The 20,198-nt window shown below is 41.7% G+C and overlaps 1 protein-coding gene across 2 annotated transcripts in view; it reads left to right on the forward strand.

The window, feature by feature from the left end:
* NTRK2 (neurotrophic receptor tyrosine kinase 2) overlaps nucleotides 1-17,361 on the forward strand; it is a 396,903-nt gene extending 379,542 nt beyond the window's left edge. For both annotated transcript variants that reach the window (XM_040244728.1, XM_040244738.1), the window contains 2 exons: nucleotides 13,339-13,497; nucleotides 14,353-17,361. In XM_040244728.1, the coding sequence (XP_040100662.1) occupies nucleotides 13,339-13,497; nucleotides 14,353-14,538 (345 nt within the window). In that variant the 3' untranslated portion in view covers nucleotides 14,539-17,361. The remainder of the gene's footprint in view (nucleotides 1-13,338; nucleotides 13,498-14,352) is intronic.
* The last annotated feature ends 2,837 nt before the right edge of the window (nucleotides 17,362-20,198 follow it).

A 20,198-nucleotide genomic window follows, 5' to 3' on the forward strand; every position in this document is an offset into this window, starting at 1 on the left:
ATTTATACTCACTTAGTAACTAGCTGAGCTAGAGCAAGAAACCAGATCTGTTGACTCTAAAACCCTTTGCTCTCTGCCACCAATGCCTCTCAAACAGGTATCTGCCTAGACTCTGGACACAAGTTGGCATGTCCAGAACAGGAACTCATGAAGGTACAAAATCAGCATGGCCCAGGTTTCTGAAGTATCCATTTTAATACATGATTTAGGGAGAAATCATCACTTTTCTTAATGTGCTGTAGAATCGAATGCAAGAGTTACATAAGATGTTAAAGATGAAATAAAGTCTTTATTTATCTTTAAATTTCTTTAAAGACTTTAAAGAAATTCCACAGTGGCCATAAGCACCTTGTGCTAGGCCTGTAGACACGTGGCCCCAGTTCCTCCCCAACCGTTGGTCTTTCACTTCTTTCTGTAGTTGTAGGTGCTTCGTGTGATGGCTTAAGAGGCATCCAGAGACACTGATTTTCCATAACCTTCAGCAGCCACTGTTATTAACTGTCTGCTGTCCATTCTGAAAAGAAAAGCTGCTGGTCAGAAACTGAGTTTCAGCTTCACAATCACAAAACAGCTGTTTCTTATAATATGTGCATTTTCTATGGGTATATTTTATCTGTAGGTATGTTGGGAGAGGTTCGAAAAAATGAAATTTAAGTGTGAGTATTGTCTTTAGCACAGAGCATCATGTACAACATGAGGACTCAGTCATTGAAAGTTACTTGTATTACATGACTTCTTAGCTTTCACAATCATCCTAAGAAATCACAGTGTCTATTATATAACCAAGGTCACAATTGCTGCACATTTCATATATCACAGACATAGCAGAAAAGGACCATAATGATGTCAGGCAGGCATTCAGAGCTCTAGAGAAAGCAACTTTCCCATTAATGTTACATTCACGTGGACACAGACATCAGTTTCTGTATCAGAATGAACTGGGAAGAAAGATAACTTACTCATTTTTAACGGGCTCTGGTGTATTAAGTCCTCATCTCTGGTTAATGGTGGAATGTGCATTCTGACAGGGTCCTCAGTGTTAACTAACAAGCTAGGGTTAATGGTGGAACAGATGTGTGGTATCCAGCCAGAAACCTTATTTGCCCATGTACTAAGCAGAATACCTTCAGTAGCTACCACTGATACTGAGAATACTGTTTGTAGTACAGAGAAGCTTTTTTTCCCCCCTACACTGTTGGAAAATCACTGATTTCTTCCTTTACTTAAAGTTAGCTGGAATTCAGCCTTTCTGAGTTATTTCCATAGAAGCAACTTCACATTGGAATTTTGAAACTAAACCAACATATTGTGATCACCCAGACAGTGACACAAATCTATATAGCTTCTGCTTTCCTGGTTGCCTTTGCTCGTGACTGGTCAGTCCCTGTTGGCTTTTCACTATGACAGGATGCAATGCTTTGGTCTCAAGTACTAAAGAGTCAGATGATCTCTTGGGCTAAAACCCATAATGCTTAAGAGGCTATAAGCTCAGTAATATTGAACACTAAAATAATGGCAGGTGGATGAGGCGTGTATCGTTAGAATGAACAAGTTCCCATTGCTGAGTGATGTAGGGATACAAGGACCACACGTCAGGCTGCCTGCTGTCTTCATTCTTTCCAAAGGCTTTATCCTCCCATTGATTCACTTGGGAAACTCCCCATCAAAATGGATAAGAGTTAGTGTATTAAGGAGTGAGGAGGCAGTCAGAGAAAGGGGGATGTTATCACTGTTTAATTTCACTTTATTGATAAAATGAAGAATCCTCATTTCTAGATCCCAATGTGATTCTTAAACATGGTTTAAGCTTATAAATGGCAGTTTTAAGCTTTACTGAGAGAAGACTTCTTTGCTCCTGATTGGAGAGAATGTAAAATCAAGTGAAAGCTACACTAACTTCTAAGACTAGGGTGGTTGGCTCTTGAAACTGTATAGAGAGCACAAGCAGGGGCAAGAGAACCCATGAGGGATGTCACTTGAGGTGACCTGGAGTCTGGGAAGTCCTTCTCCCTTTATCTACAAGTGATGGGGAAGTCCCAGGGTCTGCTTACTCTCTCTTAGCTACGCCCAGAGGAGCTGGGGTGGAGTTGGTGGACAAGATGAGGACTGAGATTGCCCTGAGGTTTGCAGGGAAACAAGATGAACCTGGGGCTGCTATGGAACAACAGCATCTGTTAAGCTCTGGAATCAGTTGATAACAGAGAAACTGTCAAGAACTACCTAAGAAGGGAAGAGAGCAGTGGCTTAGGCCTTCACTTGCAGGCATGAAAAAACTGATGTGCGTGTGTGCTAAGTCGCTTCAATTGTGTCCAACTCTTTGTGACCTTATGGAATGCAGCCCGCTAGGCTCCTCTGTCCATGGGATTCTTCAGGCAAGAATACTGGAGTGGGTTGCAATGCTCTCCTCCAGGGGATCTTCCTGACCCAGGGATTGAACTTGCATCTCTTGTCTACCTGCACTGGGAGGTGAGTTCTTTACCACTAGCACCACTTGGGAAGCCCTTAAAATGATGACCGAGGACTACAGATCTGCCTTCTGGACCAGAATTGTGCATCTTCTCATTTTGGGAACTGTTCTTGCTCCTGTGGCAAGCAGAGTGGCAAGCAGAGTGTTGTGGACTGAGTGTGTCCCTCCGCACCAAATTTAGGTCTTGAAGCCCTAACCCCTATGTGGCTGAATTTAAAAACAGAGTCTCTGAGAAAGTAACTGAGGTCAAATGAGGTCACAGAGTGGGGCCCCATCAGCAGGACTAGTGTCCTTATAGGAAGAGACATCAAAAGCTCATACTCTCCCTGCACTCACACAAGCTACACAAAGTTGCTAGTAAACCAGAGCTCTCACCAGAGACTGAACTGGCTGGCTGGGTTCTAGTACTGTGAGAAAGTAAATGTCTTATTTTAGCTCCCCAGTCCGTGGCCTTTTGTTACGGCAGTCTCAGCAAATGAATGCAGAGAGCCTTTCCTAGCCCTGAGTCTGACTCCATATCAGACTGGAAGCAGAATGCTTCTGGAGAGATGGGTTCTGGTGTAGACTCTGCCTTCTAACTTGTGTGGTCTCTGGTAGGTCACTTTGCCTCTGGGACCGGAGATTCCTCAACTCTTAAACTGAGATGAAAAGACATGCTTGGCTTACCCCAGAAGATTATCAGGGAATCAATTCTTAGTGTAACAACAGCTAATATGTTTTGTACTTTTGTTATTAATGTGTACCAGATGTTAATTCTAAGAGCTTTATAGCATATAGTTAAATTCACCTTTTTTAGTGTACAGTTCTGGGTTTTGGCAAACACAGTCATTTAACTGCTACCAACAATAAGAGTTCAGAACATTGTCATCACTGCTCCCAATTCCCTCATACATCTGTAAGACAAGCTCCCCCCAAATTCCCAGGCCCTGACAACCATAGGTTTTCTAGGCCTATAGTTCTATCTTCTCAAGAATGTAATACAAATGGTATCACACTGTGGTACCACAAAGCTTTTCTAATATCAACTCATTGAATCTTCACAACCATATTCTGAGATATGTATATTATTATACAATTAATAGATATGGAAGTGCTATGAAAAAGCAGAAAATTTATACAAACAGAAGGTATTTTCCCACTATTTATATTATTATTTCATGGTGGAATAAAGACAATATGAATTCTCACTGGGAAAAAATATTCAGAAAATATTTTGACTAACCCAGAAACCACTTGGCTTGAAATTAATGTCACACCCTCTATGACCAGACTAATAAAAGATAATGGAAGATTTTCTAGGCTGCAAGAGACAGCAATTTCAGGTGAGGCAATAATCATTTCCCACTGGAAGAGACAGGGTGACCAGGCTGTCCCCGGCACTCCTCCTGACCCCATTCATTCATGGCTGTGTTCACGAAGCTCCGTTCATTCATAACATCTAGGAAGGGCGGAATCACTTCCCATGAAGTATCCTCTGGTTTGGTAGCCACACGCCACAAAAGCACCCATCACTCTTTGTAATAGGAGATGTGATCCTGGATGTGGTCATAAAGTGTTCGCAGTCTGACCACAGCAGTCCCAGGTTCTCCAAGATGATTTTGCACAAATTGTTTCACTCTCCCCCCTTTTTTTTAACTTCCTATTACAGATGCAATACATAATAAATAAATACATAAGGTCCAAATATTTCTTAAAATTTACAGATATCATGAATTTTTAAGGACCAGCTCAGGAGAAACTGCAGAAATAAACAAGTGGGTGTAGAGTGTGATCAGGAGATCTAGGAGTTTTTTCAATATTTAATGCAGCCAAAAGCCTCTAACAGCTAATCGTCCCTTAATGGGGCTTGCCCTTTGGCCTGCCTGTTTCTAAGGGAGTAAAATGTTTGGCTTCCAAATGAGTTATCACTCACTCACTAAAGACCACAAGTTGAACGTGGCCTCCCAGGCATCGTTGATCTTTGCTACTTGAGTTTAGAAGGTCCCACATTAGCTGTATTGTTGTTGTTTAGTTGCTAAATCATGCCCAAGTCTTTGTGACCCCATTGACGATAGCCCACCAGGCTCCTCTGTCCATGGGATTTCCCAACATTGGAGTTCGTTGCCCTTTCCTTCTCCAAGGGATCTTCCCAACCAGGGGAATGAACCCACATCTCTTGTATTGGCAGGCAGATTCTTCTTCTTTACCATGGAGCCACTTTATTCACCTTTAAATCATCAGTGTTTACAAAGGCAGCTGGACACTTGCTTTGGATCTATAGAAGGGCTCCAGCCTGCCACCATGCCTCTGATATTCACAGAGGGGAGAGTAAGCATCACTGTGGTTGGAGAATGAGCTGTGGGGCGGACAAGAATGATGCTTTGGCAGATAAAAGAATTAGGCAAAACAAAGGGCAATGTTGGCATTTGAAAGGAGACTAGACAAGTGAGATTTGAGAGAAGATTCAGAGAAAGGGACTCAGAGATAGAGTGGGAGGATCCACACTGAAAGGGATAGATGCTGTCAGAGAAGACAGCGAGGGAGCAAGGAAGATGGTAGATGTGTTTCATGTGAAGCTCGAAAGAATGAGAGCTGTGCTTGTTACCTCCTCTCGTCAACCAGTGTACCTGGAAAACAGATTGCATATTCCTCTTCAACTTGTACCAGGGATAAAGATACTATGTGTATTTGTTTAATAAATAAATAAATAAATAAATAAGAAAGAGCCTAAGCTCCAAATAATAGTGGATTAGAGATCTGGCTTCAGTACTGCTGGTCACCAATTCATGTCTCCACTTGCTCAGCAAGTTCCTTGACCTTCCTAAACCCTAGTTTCCCAATGTAGAAAAAAAATCCATTGCACGTTAAGCAACGGAGAAATTTCCACAAGCTATAATGTTCAAGCTGGTTTTAGAAAAGGCAGAGGAACCAGAGATCAAATTGCCAACATCCGCTGGATCATCGAAAAAGCAAGAGAGTTCCAGAAAAACATCTATTTCTGCTTTATTGACTATGCCAAAGCCTTTGACTGTGTGGATCACAATAAACTGTGGAAAATTCTGAAAAAGATGGGAACACCACCTGACCTGCCTCTTGAGAAATCTGTATGCAAGTCAGGAAGCAACAGTTAGAACTGGACATGGGGCAACAGACTGGTTCCAAATAGGAAAAGGAGTACATCAAGGCTGTATATTGTCACCTTGCTTATTTAACTTATTTAACATACATCATGAGAAATACTAGGCTGGAAGAAGCACAAGCTGGAATCAAGATTGCCGGGAGAAATATCAATAACTTCATATATGCAGATGACACCACCTTCATGGCAGAAAGTGAAGAGGAACTAAAAAGCCTCTTGATGAAAGTGAAAGAGGAGAGTGAAAAAGTTGGCTTAAAGCTCAACATTCAGAAAACAAAGATCATGGCATCCGGTCCCATCACTTCATGGGAAATAGATGGGGAAACAGTGGAAACAGTGTCAGACTTTATTTTTTGGGGCTCCAAAATCACTGCAGATGGTGACTGCAGTCATGAAATTAAAAGGCGCTTACTCCTTGGAAGAAAAGTTATGAGCAACCTAGATAGCATATTGAAAAGCAGAGACATTACTTTGCCAACAAAGGGCCATCTAGTCAAGGCTATGGTTTTTCCTGTGGTCATGTATGGATGTGAGAGTTGGACTGTGAAGAAGGCTGAGCGCCAAAGAATTGATTATTTTGAACTGTGGTGTTGGAGAAGACTCTTGAGAGTCCCTTGGACTGCAAGGAGATCCAACCAGTCCATTCTAAAGGAGATCAGCCCTGGGTGTTGTTTGGAAGGAATGATGCTAAAGCTGAAACTCCAGTACTTTGGCCACCTCATGCGAAGAGTTGACTCATTGGAAAAGACTCTGATGCTGGGAGGGATTGGGGGCAGGAGGAGAAGGGGGCGACTGGGGATGAGATGGCTGGATGGCATCACGGACTCGACGGACGTGAGTCTGAGTGAACTCCGAGAGTTGGTGTGGACAGGGAGGCCTGGCGTGCTGCGATCCATGGAGTCGCAAAGAGTCGGACACGACTGAGCAACTGAACTCAACTGAACTGATAACCTATTGACCAAAGAGTATTCTTGGGTAAGAAACAAATATTGTAGTCAAACTGATTAGATGTGTCCAAGTTGATTTAAAAATAGTAAAATCATTGATTTCTGACACAAGGCAGTTTTACGAAGGCCCTAGGCCCTTTTAGTATTTTGTCCAGGATTTGTTGTTTTAACACCTTTCAAACATGGAGATTTAAAGGATGCTTAGGTCTAGGTGTTTTTCCAAGAACAGTTTACTTTTTTAACCAGATCATCCTATACATGTCACCCTCAAAATTATGAGGTGTCATAGAAATAAATATTTAGAACCAAACGAACAGTTCTTTTCACAGATGTTTTAATGACGGAATCAATTATTCTCCATAGCTTGATTTACTTTAGGCAGTATAGAATTTTTTTTTTCTTTATGGCCACTGGCTCCAGACATTGTTCTGATTAGCTTCACTGATTTAAGCAAGTCACAATGATAAGCAGCCTTGATGGCCAGCCAGTCTTTCCTTTTCCATCATTTAACTTTCCAAGTCTAAGTCTCTGTCCTTTTTCTCCATCTTCAGAGGATATGAGATGTCAGTCACCATCTTACAGAGCAATATTCCCTCATGTTATTCATTATGACATCTTCCTAAACTTCATTCCTAGATTAACTAGCATGAAGTCTGCACCATAGACTCCCCCATCTACTGTACAGATGGTAAAGTACAGAACTGTACATTAATGTATAGGATGTACAGAGGAATGAATGGGATTCCATACACAACTTAGAGAGTTTTTATACTACCTGTGAACACCAGTATTTTGGATTACATTTTATTAAGAAGTTTTGAATTTCACTGAATGGTTCTTATTTGGGGTGTCTATTAATTAGGTTAGGCAGTTTCCAACCATTTAATCTAAGGGCAGTGCTATGAAGAGTTTAGAGAAGTTATTGGCAAATAGATGGGAAAGTACTGAATACTGATCTCTTGGAAGGAACACATTGAAGATTCCTCCCCAAATATCAACACTCAGAAGAAACTTGAAGATATGGTCTGCTTACCAACCAATGCCCCCCATGCCTTGCCAGTCGTTAAGTGATTGGCAGCCTTCCCTCTTGGGCATGTGATCCATTAGCAAGAATAGGGAGTGCCCTCAGTGTTACAAGAGCTGTTGTAAGGGGTGCTGGGTTCCCTGGCACTTAGAAATAACACTGAGCTATAGAAGGGAGGGTAAGTTCCTTGAAGTGATGGAACTTGAATTTGCCTTTAAGAGACATTCCAGAGCAGGTAGAAAACTAGATCAAACTTTCCAAAAGGCACGAGTCGGTTTGGCCTGGGTGAGGAGCCACAGCTGTTTGCTGGCTGAATTCAGGGCATGAATTTGAGATTGCAGAAGCCTGAAACACAAAGTGAGCCATCAGAATGAGCCACAAGGTGTCCTGGGGGAGGGGTTATGCGTATGGCTCTAGATAAGCCACTTCAACTCTCTGAATTTAGGGGCATTATTTATAATATGAAGGCAAGCTGATGTCTACTCAAGAGGGTAATTACTGGGTTCAAGTGAAATCACTGAGCAGAAATTCTTTGTAAAGGTAAGCTGCTGTGTGTTGACAGATGATTATGGTGGGAAAGTAGTGGCAAGTCGTTAATTACAGAGCTAAAATTCCAGTCTCTTGGGTTGAGGAAAATAAAAACTGTAAGCCAAGTCAGCTCCCCAGTTAAGTGGATTCCCCATGTTGTATCAGCTCCTTCTGGTACATTTAGTGAAAAGCACATTCCTGACCAAGGTTGATCACTGGAAGGTCTCTCCTGGCACCACTGTGTGTCTGGCAATCAGAGCAGCAGTTCTGACTCCCCATGTCATACTTGGGATCACTTTCCATCTCACAAATATTTAAGCAAGAGTGCGAGGGCCAACTGCCAAGTTGCACAATACAGGACAAATATCTCATTGTGTTTGTCGCTGCACAGTATGTGGTGTTGTGAGATCCAAAACCACCCGGTGACTGTGACTAGAATGCGACAGTATTCTGTAACCAGAGTGGCTTTCTTTTTATTTTTGGGGGGCCACTTTTGTGACATGATCCAAACTCCTGAGAAAAGGTGGCAAAAGAAATACTCAGAAATGTTCTAAATGGGTTTAGAAAACTCGTGAACCCTGTCTGAACTTTTATTAGATGCTCCCACCACTGGCCCATTTGACATTAGAACAAGGAGAGCATTATTTATAATGGCATGTGTGAAATCTCAGAGGGGGTTCTTGGAAACATTAGAGTGAAAAATCTGTCCCAAAGAGACTGCAAGTGTAAAATAAATGATCAGATGGGAAAACATGTAAATCAAAATGTGAATCTTTTTTTTTTCTTCTCCTTTAAAGGACATGGGAGACTTTTCTTTGGCTACGAGCAACACAGGACAGAGAACCTGTAAGAGTAGGTGTTGTAATGAGAGGTGCCCTACAGTACTGGTCACTGCAGAGGGAGGAAGTGACCGCCCTCTGTGGGAAGCCAGTAGTGTTGACTCTTGTTAATGTATCTAGAATGGCTGCTTCCCATTGAGAGAATAAGATAATAAAGGCCCCAGAGAAAGAAGCAACACCTAGAAATAATTTAGTGCATTAAAATTCATAAAGAGCCCTCACAAATATTGTTTGCTTGAGTATTTAGCTTGTGATAACCCTAGGAGGTATATATTGTTTACTACCCACATTTTATAGTTGGAAAAACTAGAACACAGAGAGGTTTGGCTACTGGTTAAGTTATCCAGCTAGGAAATAGTATATGGAGTAATATGTATTGGAGCCCAGCGTTTCATTTGGGGCATGTGGGTTAGTTCCCAGACCAGGGATCAAACCTGTGCCCCTTGCAGTGAAAGTGCAGGGTCTTAACCACTGGACCACCAGGGAATTCCCTATCTTGCTTTTTAAAGTGAAGTATACTTGTCATATAGCACTCTGTTTGTCTGGTGGTTTAGTTGCTCATTTATGCCTGACTCTGGCAACCCCAGGACTGTAGCCTACCTGGCTCCTCTGTTCATGGGATTTCCCAGGGAAGAATACTGGAGTGGGTTGCCATTTCCCTCTCCAGGGGATCTTCCTGACCCAGGAACTGAACCCTGGTCTCCTGCATTGCAGGCAGCCTCCTGCCTTGCAGCAGATTCTTTACTGACTGAGCCACCAGGGAAGCCCTTCTATTTGTATACAGTATAACTAATTGGTATTTGTATGTACTGCACAGTGATCACCACAGAATAAACCTAGTTAATAGTTGTCTACTTAATATAGGAAAAATTTGTTTGTTGTTGTGAGGAAAACTTTCAGGATCTACTTTCAAATATGCAATATAGTATTATTTAGTATAGTCACCGTGCTGTACATTGTACCCCCAGGACTTATTTTACAGCTGGAAATCTGTTCCTTTTAGACCCCATCTAAAGTCATGAGTTGAGTATTGCCCACTGCACCACAGCTGGGAACACACAAAGAATACAAAAGCCTGGCATCTTCGTAGTTTAATGTATCCCAAAGTGGGATTTTTACTGTCTAGTTCTAGGAATGTATGTAAGTGGCTTTTTCTCTTTCTTTCTCCCCTATAAAAACACATTTAAATTAATTCAGTTCACTAAATTAAACAAAGTTTAATTTATTCTTTCTGCCAAACTCCTGGGACACTTCAAGGGAATTCTGTTCATTGTGGATCTCCAAGAAATGAGGAGGGTTACAGATTATATTTGACACCTCTGACCTAGGAACACATGTGGAGTGTGTGTGTGTGTGTGTGTGTGTGTGTGTGTGTGCATGTGTGCGTGCTCAGTTGTGTCCAACTCTTTGCAACTCCATGGACTCTAGACCTCCAGGCTCTGCCGTCCATGGAATTGTCCAGGCAAGAATACTGGCCATTTTCTCCTCCAGGGGATCTTCTCCACCCAGGGACTAAACCCATGTCTCCTGCACTGGCAGGTGGATTGTTTACCACTATGCTACCTGGGAAGACTCTGATCTAAGAGCAAGTGTGGAGACCTAGCTCTTAATACTTTGAAGGTGAGGTAGCCAAAAAAACACCACATTGTTCCATAATATCCCTGTCTTCTCTTTACTACCACAGATCCACTATTCATTGGATGTATTCTTGCCCAGAGAATCCCATGGACAGAGGAATCTGGCGAGCTACAAACCATGGGATCACAAAGAGTCAGACACAACTGAAGCAGCTGAGCATGCATTATCTGATTTCAACATTTTTCTAATTCTAATTTCAATATTTCAACTTCAATAATTTCACTATTCCCATAAAAGATAGAATTATGTCTTTTCACTAAAAAGCTAGGCAGAGACCTCTCACTCCATGTCACTCTGCACCACATAGCTCGCCACACTGTCACCCACATTGGTGCTGGGGTGTGGGCTGCCAGCACCTGGGGGTGCATACTAGCTTGGTGTCCCCAGTGTTTGTAAGCATCTGAAAATGTTGGTAGATTTCCTTTCCCAAAGTCCTGGGTACATGGGATTTCAGGGTTGCAGAGCCGGGCGGATATCCATCAGCCAGAAACATGCCCATGTGGCTGTCCCCCTGTGACCACCAGCATCCTTTCTGCTCAACCTGGGTTGTACAGGTTGTGTTTTGGACAGCAACCCTGGTGGTGAGTACTGTTATCACTTACAAGCATGTCCAGGCAGCTCCATGAGGGAAATCAGTGGTCATTTAACAGCGACTGCAGAATGAGGAAAGAGTGATGACATTGAAATCTGATGGAAGGCAACAAGCCCACACTTAGCACCTGAACTTTTGATGCATTTAAACCCTGAAGAGTAAAACTACAGGGGCACCTTAACCCTGTGCCAGCAAGTTATGTCTCCACTTGTCAGACTCTTTGTACAGAGAATGTGTGATTTTTTTTCACATGTGTGCTTTTTTGGCTAATAAGAGCATCATTTAAAATTACCAAACAAATTAGAAATCTCTGACACTCTCCGCTCCTTGGACTTCAGAGTGGAGCAGCATTTTTTTTAGGCACTGTTAGTCCATTTTCTTCCCTTAATGAGTCAGAAATGAGAATTGTTGTTGCTCGGTGGTGTCAGACTCTTCGACCCCATGGACCGCAGCACTTCAAGCCTCCTTGTCCTTTACTATCTCCTGGAGTTTGCTCAAAGTCATGTCCATCGAGTCAGGGATGCCACCCAACCATCTCATCCTCTGCTGTCCCCTTCTCCTTCTACCTTCAGTCTTTCCCAACATTAGGATCTTTTCCAATGAGTCAACTCTTCACATCAGGTGGCCAAAGTATTGGAGCTTCAGCTTCAGCATCAGTCCTTCCAATGAATATTCAGGGTTGATTTCCTTTAGGATTGACTGGCTTGATCTCCTTGCTGTCCAAGGGACACTGAGAATTGTAATTGGGCAGAAACTCTGTGGCATTGGTCTCAGAACTCAGGGGCTGGCAGTTGTCAGGGAAGTCTAATTCCTGAAGTCCTGTGAACTCAGCCACTGCTCCAGTGTCAGCTTGGCATTTGGGCAGGTAGTGCTGGGGTTCACCAGCATGAAAAGTGGGACCTGCCACCCACAGGGCTATGGTGCATAAATCTGATCTCAATTCAAAAATCAGAAAGCCTTCATGGGCTACAAACCTATACATGGGCTACAAACCTTACTTTTTCTCCAGGAAGTAGGAAATAATAAATCTCTTCGGTCAAAGTTTTCTTCACCTGTGCTAATGCTGTTGCTGTGTAATGCCTCAGCCTTGGTGTTTTTACTAAAATGGGCTTTTCAAAACCCATACTTGTCTTTGAGTTTAAGCTTGCACTCCTCACTGAACTGCAGGCCAATAATCGAGATATGAGTCGTTGGGGCAAGGAATAACCACTTTATTCAGAAGGACAGCAGACCAAGAAGATGGCAAGCTCATGCCCCAAAGAACCATCTTGCCTGTGTTAGAATTCAGACTTTTTTATACTAAGAGGAGAAGGGATACAGTCAAGCATTCCCTGGTTCCCATCTCCCTCTGGAGGGGTGTGTTAAATTCTTCCTCCCAGCAGTGGAGGAAGGGTCTGGTCAGGATGTTTCCTGTGAATTAAACAAAGGTATTTTAGCTGAATGCTCATAGCTGTGAAGCAGGATTCCCAGAGATGGGGCATTACGTATAATTTAAGCTTATACTCAGCATCCCTTTAGTGATTAACTTGTAATAGAATACAAAATGTTCTTCCCTATTACATACTTATCAATTTACTTTTGTAAATCACTTCAGTTGAAGTGCCATAGTAAAGACTTGAGGTCAAAGACCTGATTTCTTTGTGTCCATAGCAACCTGAACCTCAGTTGCCTCATCTGTAAAATGGGAATAGTCATTTCTGCCCTGACCATTGCTGGGTTGTAACAAGGATGTTCAAGACAGCTCTGTGTGATCTCCTGACAGTTTAAAGCATAAGGAAGCTGTGGCTTTGCTAAGGAAACAGAGTCCCTTGGTGGGTCATTTTGGATCCTGAACCCTCATTATCTTGGCCAAAGTTATCTTGTTAGTTAGACAATCAAGTCATTCTCATACCAGAAAGTGTGTGTGTTTGTGTTTTATACAAGATGAATATCCACCCAATCACCATCTCTGCTTTTATATAGTTTTGAGAATGAGAAAAAATCCTTTGACCACTCTGCCCTCTGTCTCTGTTGCTTGAGATGATAAACAAATTGTATTTCCCTTATGCCTTATAAACAGTTAAAATTAATAAATACAAATAAAGGGAAAAAATGCACCCCGTCTCCCTTCCACAGTTTTTCCCCTGATGATGGGAACTTGGTTTCCAGGTGACTGATGCCGTCCTGCTTACCCCTTTCCTGCCAGGTCGGTGGCCACACAATGCTGCCCATTCGCTGGATGCCCCCAGAGAGCATCATGTACAGGAAATTCACCACCGAAAGTGACGTCTGGAGCCTGGGAGTCGTGTTGTGGGAGATCTTCACGTACGGGAAACAGCCCTGGTACCAGCTGTCGAACAACGAGGTGTGTGTGTGGTGAGCAGCACCAAGATGCCTAGAGGGCTGACACTGAGAGATATCCCTGGGCTGGAAGCCAGGAAATGCTCTCCTGTGGCGTCCCTGTGGCTTTGTTGGGAGCAGCACCTCCCCATGGCCTGCCATGTACCTAAGTATCATGGTCATTCTCCAAACCTAAGAGTTCTGGAAAGAGAAAAGCACAGCATTTGCTGGTGTGCCTGTGATTCTCTGGCGCGGGGATCCAGGAGTCATTTCGTTCTGTTCATCTAGGAAATTGATAGCAGATGTGGCATTTTGGCACCCTGAGAGTCCAGCTAGCTCTTTTGGTATTATTCCAAGAAGCTTTCAAGCTTCTCTCCTTTTTTGCACATTTCACTGGTACATTACTTCTAGTGAAAAACTCAAGCATTTTGTTTTTCTTTTCTAATCCTTTTGCAATTATGTCTATATTTAAACATTACTTCTTGATCAGGCACCTCACTTCTTCAGGTCCAAGTCTGTCTTTTATCCAATTCCATTATCCAAAATGACTGCTCATTTCTGTACCCTGGTTCCATCTCAGGCCAGTACAACTGAAACCCACTGGAATTCCAGGGTGTGGTTTGGGAAGGTTCCATCTAGATAAATTATTTCTCCACCACTTTGATGAAATCAGTGTGACTTGAAAAATGGATATGAACCCATCAAATTAACCATGATATACAAACCTAGAACAATTGCTCTCTTCCTTCTGAAAAAAAAAAGAAAAGAAAGAAACACTGAGTGGGTTTCTTTAAAGCAACCCTCTCTTTGTACTGACATTATTGCATCCACATTGTTTTTCCTCTGGTTTGACCCTGTCTCTGTGCTCCATTCCATCCAGGTGATAGAATGCATCACTCAGGGCCGAGTCCTGCAACGACCTCGAACATGCCCCCAGGAAGTCTATGAGCTGATGCTGGGGTGCTGGCAGCGAGAGCCTCATATGAGGAAGAATATCAAGGGCATCCACACCCTCCTTCAGAACTTGGCCAAGGCATCTCCAGTCTACCTGGATATTCTAGGGTAGGGCCCATTTCCCCAGACCAGTCCTTCCCAAAGCACTTCCTCAGTTGGGCCGAGAGGATGAACGTCTTTTAACTGCCGCTCGATGCCATCAATCCGCTGTTCTTTGCTCTGACAGTATTAACAACAAAGACACTGAGAAGCTTTCCGAGGGAAGCGACGTGTACTTCTCCACCTGTAGACACAGTATGGACTTCTTTTTAGCATTCTCTTTCTCTCTTTCCATCTCCCTTTGTTTATTCTCTAGTTTGGTTTTTTTTTCCCCTTTATTTTTTGTCTTCCTTGCTTTACAACCCTTACCTTTTCTTTTTTAATCAATCTGGCTTCTGCATTACTATTAACTCTGCATAGACAAAGGCCTTAACAAACCTAATTTGTTATATCAGCAGACACTCCAGTTTGCCCACCACAACTAACAATGCCTTGTTGTATTCCTGCCTTTGATGTGGATGAAAAAAAGGGAAAACAAATATTTGACTTAAACTTTGTCACTTTTGCTGTACAGACACTGAGAGTTTCTATGGATTCACTTCTATTTATTTATTATTATTACTGTTCTTATTGTTTTGGGATGGCTTAAGCCTGTGTATGAAAAAGGAAAACTTGTGTTCAATTTGGGAAGCCTTTATCTATGGGAGATTAAGACCAGAGAGAAAGAAGATTTATTATAAACCACAGTATGAGAAGAAGAAAGACAACCATTGGAATCTACTGGCATCAGTTTCAACTTAAGAAAACCCAGCCCCTGGTAGCTGGGAGGAATGTATCGGGCACTTTCCCTCAAGGACCTTTCTGAGGAGTATAAAGACTGTTGAACTCTGTGCCATGGACTATTCTTTTCCCATCACCGGAAATGCTAGAGTGTAGTACAGAGAAAATATGGCTTCTGGGAGGCAAGATGGCACACAACACATTCCGACAGTCTCATCCTTGTAGGCCATGGTGATGGCCCTGGTTTGTTTTGCCGAGTGTTATCCACGGAGCCTTTGTCAAGTTGAGGTGGATTCTCATCCAGAGATCATTTCAGGGTCAGATGGGAAAGCCAAGGACTTGGAAAAGAGAGGACAAGCTCTAAACTCAGAGGCAAGTTTCTCTTACATTGAACTTTGCCGACAGCACTTCCCTCGACCCCTGCCCTCCACCCCACCCGTCCATCCAACTGTGCAAGCAAAACTGTGCATGGTCTTCATCAATTAATACCTTGTGTGCATAAACTACCGCTCCAGACATCATGCCCCTGATATGTAGAGCAGATCCGTAAAAAGTATAACTTAAATAATTATGGGAAGCTAATTGAATTCATCAGCTGAGTAGAAATGTCTCTGGGTCGTATGGTGGTGATGGGTTGTTAACAAATACGGACCCTGAAACTTGGATATCCTCAACAACATCCCACCCACTGTGGGGCTGGGGGAAGGGCAAAATTAACCCCCAAGGGAGAGGAAACCTCGCCCACCCTGGGGGTATCACAGGCATTGATGTTCAGTGTACACAGGCCGAGACCTTGCTCTGGGCTCTGGTTGGGAGAGTGGTTTCATTCTAAATGTACTCCATTGTTAATAAGCCGTTTTGTTCTTTACACTGCATTTTAAAAAAGTAAAAATTAGGCACAGTATACCAATGGGAGGCTATGCCCAGACTGAGCTTTGCTTCTGGGCATAGTCACAGGTTTTGCAAAAAGAAGTTGTAACTTTAAATAGAAATTTACAGTTACCTGGGTGATCAGTTATACCAAGGAAGAAAATTTTTTCTGTTCCTCAAGAAAACTTGCTACCCTCTGTGAGGGGAATTTTGCTAACTTGGCATCTTTATAATATGAGCCAGATTGAAAGGGAGAGATTTGAATTCAACTTAGGTCATTTTATTTCATGTTTGTTTCTGAAGGTGCAAGTGCTCTGTTTAGGTTTTGCTTGTGCCCTTATGCCCTTAATTACTGGAGCACCTTATTTTCCATTATAGGCATTGAAAGCCAGTTCTCAAAAAATCAAAAGTATCCGTTAACAGAGAACGAAAGGAAACCCAGTAGTATCTGCTGTCAAATGAAGGGGGTTGGACAAGACAAACCCCATAGTCCTTTCAAGTTCTGCACTGGCCTGTGAGACATGGGAGCTGAATTGTTGTTCTCTTGGTTGGTGACAAAAAACCCTCCAGAACACACAAATTAATATAATGAAAGCCATATCTCCATGATATATACTGCATGTATATATCCTATTAAGGACCCATAGTACTGTTAAAACACTGTGGCACCCTGTGGAGCAGTAAGAAGAGGCAGGTTTGTATAAAACTTCTCTAGATTTCATCAGCAATGACCCGAAAACCTCCACAGGTTTGTCATTCTGTGCAATTGGCCAGCTGCTCTGGGGGAAGAAGCTGCAAGTTACTTGTTTGATTTTAACAGAGAGCAAAGGAGGTAATACTTGAAGGGTTCAGATTAAAGGAGGGCCGAGCAGTATTGGAGCAAGGATTTGTTTAAAGCAGACGAGAGGAGGGAAGCATTCCCCTCCCCTTTCAGTGTTGTGTTTTCCTCTGAAGGAAAAAAGCAAAAAAAAAAAAAGAAAAAAATTCTCTTTACCTTCTGACTCCCTCAAGGTCTTGAAATGAAAGGTTCTATGCAAGTGCAAAGTTTTATAGTTATTTATATTGCTGCTTATTATTAATCTTTTTCCTCTGTTGTCTCAAGAGTATGTACTGACTGCAGAGACGTCTCACATTGAAAGGATCCCAGATTGCTTTTAAAGTAGCCGAACGAAACACAAACCATCTTCGAGTCTCCACCCTGTTCCTCCAGAATCCTCTCTTCTCATGCTTATAATTTTAAGAAAAGGGCCAACCTAATTCAGCAGCGCAAAGGTCACAGAATAGGGCCTGCCATGAGATTCATTAAAAACTACAACAAGAGTGGTGACAAACCCAATTCTCTAGCCTGAACTTGGCCTGACAAAGTTTCCATTTATACATTGTTTCATAGTTTCCCAAGCATTTTTTTTCACATACGGTGACAAATTATTCCCATTTTTTAGAGGTGAGGAAATTGAGACTTGGAGAAGTTAAATGACATGCTAGAACTCTCCAGGCACCCCTGGGACTTAATCTAAGTACTCTTGACTCTGAAGTTCATGATTTGGTCCACGAGAGACTCATATATAAACAAACTGTATGAAAGAGAAAGCTGGCTAACAAATTCATGAAGTAGGATATGAAATTAGAAGAGCAAAATGAATTATGTGAGATGCAAGCAGCTGAGATCTCATGATATATAATCATGTTCATAGCTTCAGCTAAACCTTTGTACACTGAACCAATGTCATAATCAGGCTTATTTAGGAAACATTTTGAACTAGGCTATAAAAGATGATATCAGAATTCACATTATGTGTTCACATCAGCGCTCCCTGTGATATTTCCACATATTTATATGTGTGTTATAAATACTTGATTTATACATAGACAAACATACGTGCATAGTGTGTTTGTGAGCTTATGTATAAATTTATAGGCACACAGTAATAGATATAATTATGAGTAGGGTGCAGTACGAATAATTTGCTTAAAATCTGCTGAATAACCAAAACCTTTTTAATGTCATGTTGCTGGTAGTGCTTCCCTTCTCCATGTGGGTAGGACCCCATTACACTTTTCAACTCTGTGCAGTACTGCATGGGTGGGAGACATATTTAGGATAATGTGCTTCCCATAACTGAATCGAAGCCATCCCACAACATTTTTTCTGCCTCTTTGCAAAGAAAAATGCAGCTGGAAATAGATCTCCTTATGTAAAATTCCAGAAAAGGAAAAATTTATTTTTTTTAATCCTTTTGCACATTTATTTGTATTATGCTCACCTGTCCCACTGAAACCCCTTTACACTTGCTTTCAGAGGCCAAGCACTCCAGAAGAGCACTGGAGTGTAGGGAACCCAGTGTCCTGAAGGCCAGTGGTGAGATCCAAGACCCCACTGCAAGGTGAATTCCCACATCCTAGTGGAACACAAGAGACAACAGTGTACAACGCTGGCCTTTGCAAAGAACCATGACGACAGGATCCCCTGGTCAGGAATAGACTTCTTCTTTTTCTTTTTTTTTTTTTAACTTTTTCCTTTTTACATTGGACCTTCTATAATACCAATAACATTAAATCATGTATCTGATTAAAGAAATGACTATAGACACACATACCCTCAATTCTCTTGCTCCTTCTTTCCCTTTTTCCCCCCATTTGAGGACTTTTTGTTTCCCATGATGAGCTTCAATTTGGTCCTATTATCACTGTTACAGAAAATCTCATGAGGGGGAATGCCAGAGACCCACATCCTCAGATGGCTAAGTGAGCAGTTAAAGCAGTTTCTTCCCAATTCATGATGGTAGGGTGCAGAGACTCTGAGGTTGAGACAGCAAATGATATTCTAACGAATCCACAGTGGGAGGGACTTGGAGAGAAATATGAAGGGTATGTTCTTGTTGTCAGGGCTGGAATGGACCACTGCTGCTATAAGTCAAAGGTTTTCGAATATCCTTAGTTTTTGTATTTTTTTTCCTTTTTTCTTTTACCTTTATTTATTTATGTATTTATTTATTTATATATATATTTCTTTGCTCCATTCATCACAGACACAAAGAGAAGCAAAAAAAAAAAATATATATATATATATATATATGTATATGTGTTGCAGGCAAAACACTGTGAATTTCACAAGAGCAACCAAGCAACTCTTTGCCATCTTAACATGCGTCTCAGGAGACGCAATGGGAAAACATGAGATGCCATTTTTTTTTAGTCTATGCATTTTAGGCCAGGTCTGTGTTTATTTCTTTGGTCTGTACCTTAATGAGAATGATCCTGAGTGAAGGCTGAATGTTCAACATACTGGAGCAAGCAAAATAAAAGCTGCTAATTGCCACAGGTTTGAATTGGGAGAAAAAAAATTGAAGAAAATGAAATGTAAAGGCCTACATCTTGCAGATTGTATGTCTTACTGTAAAAATGTATAAAACTGCTGGAAGTGTTTCAATATGAGGTCTTTGAATTAAATGTGGATTTTAAATATATAATCCCTGGACAAATGACTAAATTATGGTGAAATACTGTTCCTTGCATTCATTGATCATTATCTATCCCTCACAAATCTGCCTAGAGATGCAGACAGTCTCTGGATCTGCTTCTATACATGGAGAGATGTTTGTATATATCCAGGCCATATCCACACACACACACACACACACATATTTCAACATCTAAAGATATATTGCCCCTTAAATTGTGACCTGGTATTTGAAACTCTCTTTTCATTTGCTTTATTTTCCTTTTAATGTGACGTCTCTGTACTGATACTTATTGGTTCTTGTTTTGCAATCTTTTTGGAGGTCCATTGCTTTATTAAGACCCACTGCATCTTGGCTGATTTCAAAGTGACACCAGAATATCAGTGCTTAAAAAAACAAAAAAAAAGTTTTGTTTGTAAATTATGTGACCAGCTTCTCTCAACCTGACATGGAAAGTCTCTTGTACTACACTGTATTTAATAAAAAATGATGTCTTACAATAAATAACATCCTCCAAAAGAGACACTAAAAGTGACATGATGATTACTAGAATTTTCACAATGCATGGTGTGCTCTTTGTCTGTCTGTCCGTCTGTCTGTATTTTAGATAAGGTCACTGCAG

Source organism: Oryx dammah, unplaced genomic scaffold (assembly GCF_014754425.2).
Source record: "Oryx dammah isolate SB20612 unplaced genomic scaffold, SCBI_Odam_1.1 HiC_scaffold_1, whole genome shotgun sequence".
Taxonomy (NCBI): Eukaryota; Metazoa; Chordata; class Mammalia; order Artiodactyla; family Bovidae; genus Oryx; species Oryx dammah.